This window comes from Atta colombica, unplaced genomic scaffold, assembly GCF_001594045.1.
Source record: "Atta colombica isolate Treedump-2 unplaced genomic scaffold, Acol1.0 scaffold33, whole genome shotgun sequence".
Taxonomy (NCBI): domain Eukaryota; kingdom Metazoa; phylum Arthropoda; class Insecta; order Hymenoptera; family Formicidae; genus Atta; species Atta colombica.
In genome coordinates, this window is record NW_017259437.1 from 1368589 (window position 1) to 1369603 (window position 1015).

At 32.0% G+C, this 1015-nt stretch overlaps 1 protein-coding gene across 1 annotated transcript in view; it reads left to right on the forward strand.

Moving 5' to 3' along the window:
- The window catches only part of LOC108690579, a 20728-nt gene extending 19713 nt beyond the window's left edge, over positions 1-1015 (forward strand). The window contains exon 2 of the mRNA XM_018197953.1: positions 802-1015. Within this exon, the coding sequence (XP_018053442.1) occupies positions 802-1014 (213 nt within the window). The 3' untranslated portion in view covers position 1015. The remainder of the gene's footprint in view (positions 1-801) is intronic.

Below are 1015 nucleotides of genomic sequence, written 5' to 3' on the forward strand. Positions count from 1 at the left end.
TTTTGTGCAATAGAAAAATAACAATTACGTTATACGAAGTATTTTTGTCCCGAATTATTGTTATAATATCTATGATGCGAAACCGTAATCTCTCACGGTATGTACCATGATTTTTGCTGTTAAACTCTGATTGTATCAAGTGTTCTATATTTTGGACAGGATTTCCATCAATATTGCATTTCCATACTTTGAAGTGAATATTGTGTATGCTTTTCAAGCAGAGGTTTCTTCCCTAACATATTTTCGAGTATTTATACTTGAAAAATAAAACAATAGCATAACATAGTCATAATAATGTAGTCATAATAATAAGTTGAACAAAACATTTTTTGAAAACTTTTCTCAGAAAATAAGCTAACAGAAAATTACAAAAATGATAAAGTTTTCGGTATTATATATATGTTCCGCTATAATAATATAGCTTGTTAATAATAATATGTAAATATGATATTAAGAGTATAATAACCTAATCTCTTGTGATTACATGCGTTCATTCTCCCGAAGATAATTAATTTTAAGCGAATTAAAGCAAAACTATGAACCTTGATTTAATGAAGCGCTTTGTCTATAAATTATTGTGTTATAATTTATCAGATAATCGATGAACTATAGATGAGCCATGAAGAGATTGAATCGACAAACTTCGATGATTGCACGCTCAATTGAAAATCTGCGTTCAATCCATACATATTTAACTTTGTTGAACTCTGATAATACGCTAATCAAATTTCCAGATTCATATACTTATTTGCATGAAAATATCGCGTGAGTAACAACGGAAATTGCTGTGGCGCGTTTCAGGAAACATGGTGCAGACGATGGTGGCACATCTCTCAGAGGAGCGTCTCCCTGTCGGCCAATTCCTATTCACCAAAGTTAAATCCACTTCTGATGAAGCAATTAAAAGAGCCTAAAGCCACAGAAAGAGAAGTGAAGAAAACTGCAAGGGTTACGTCAGCGGAAAAAGTGAAGACCGAAAGCATCGGTGAGTTATCTACTTATCTCATTTATTAAA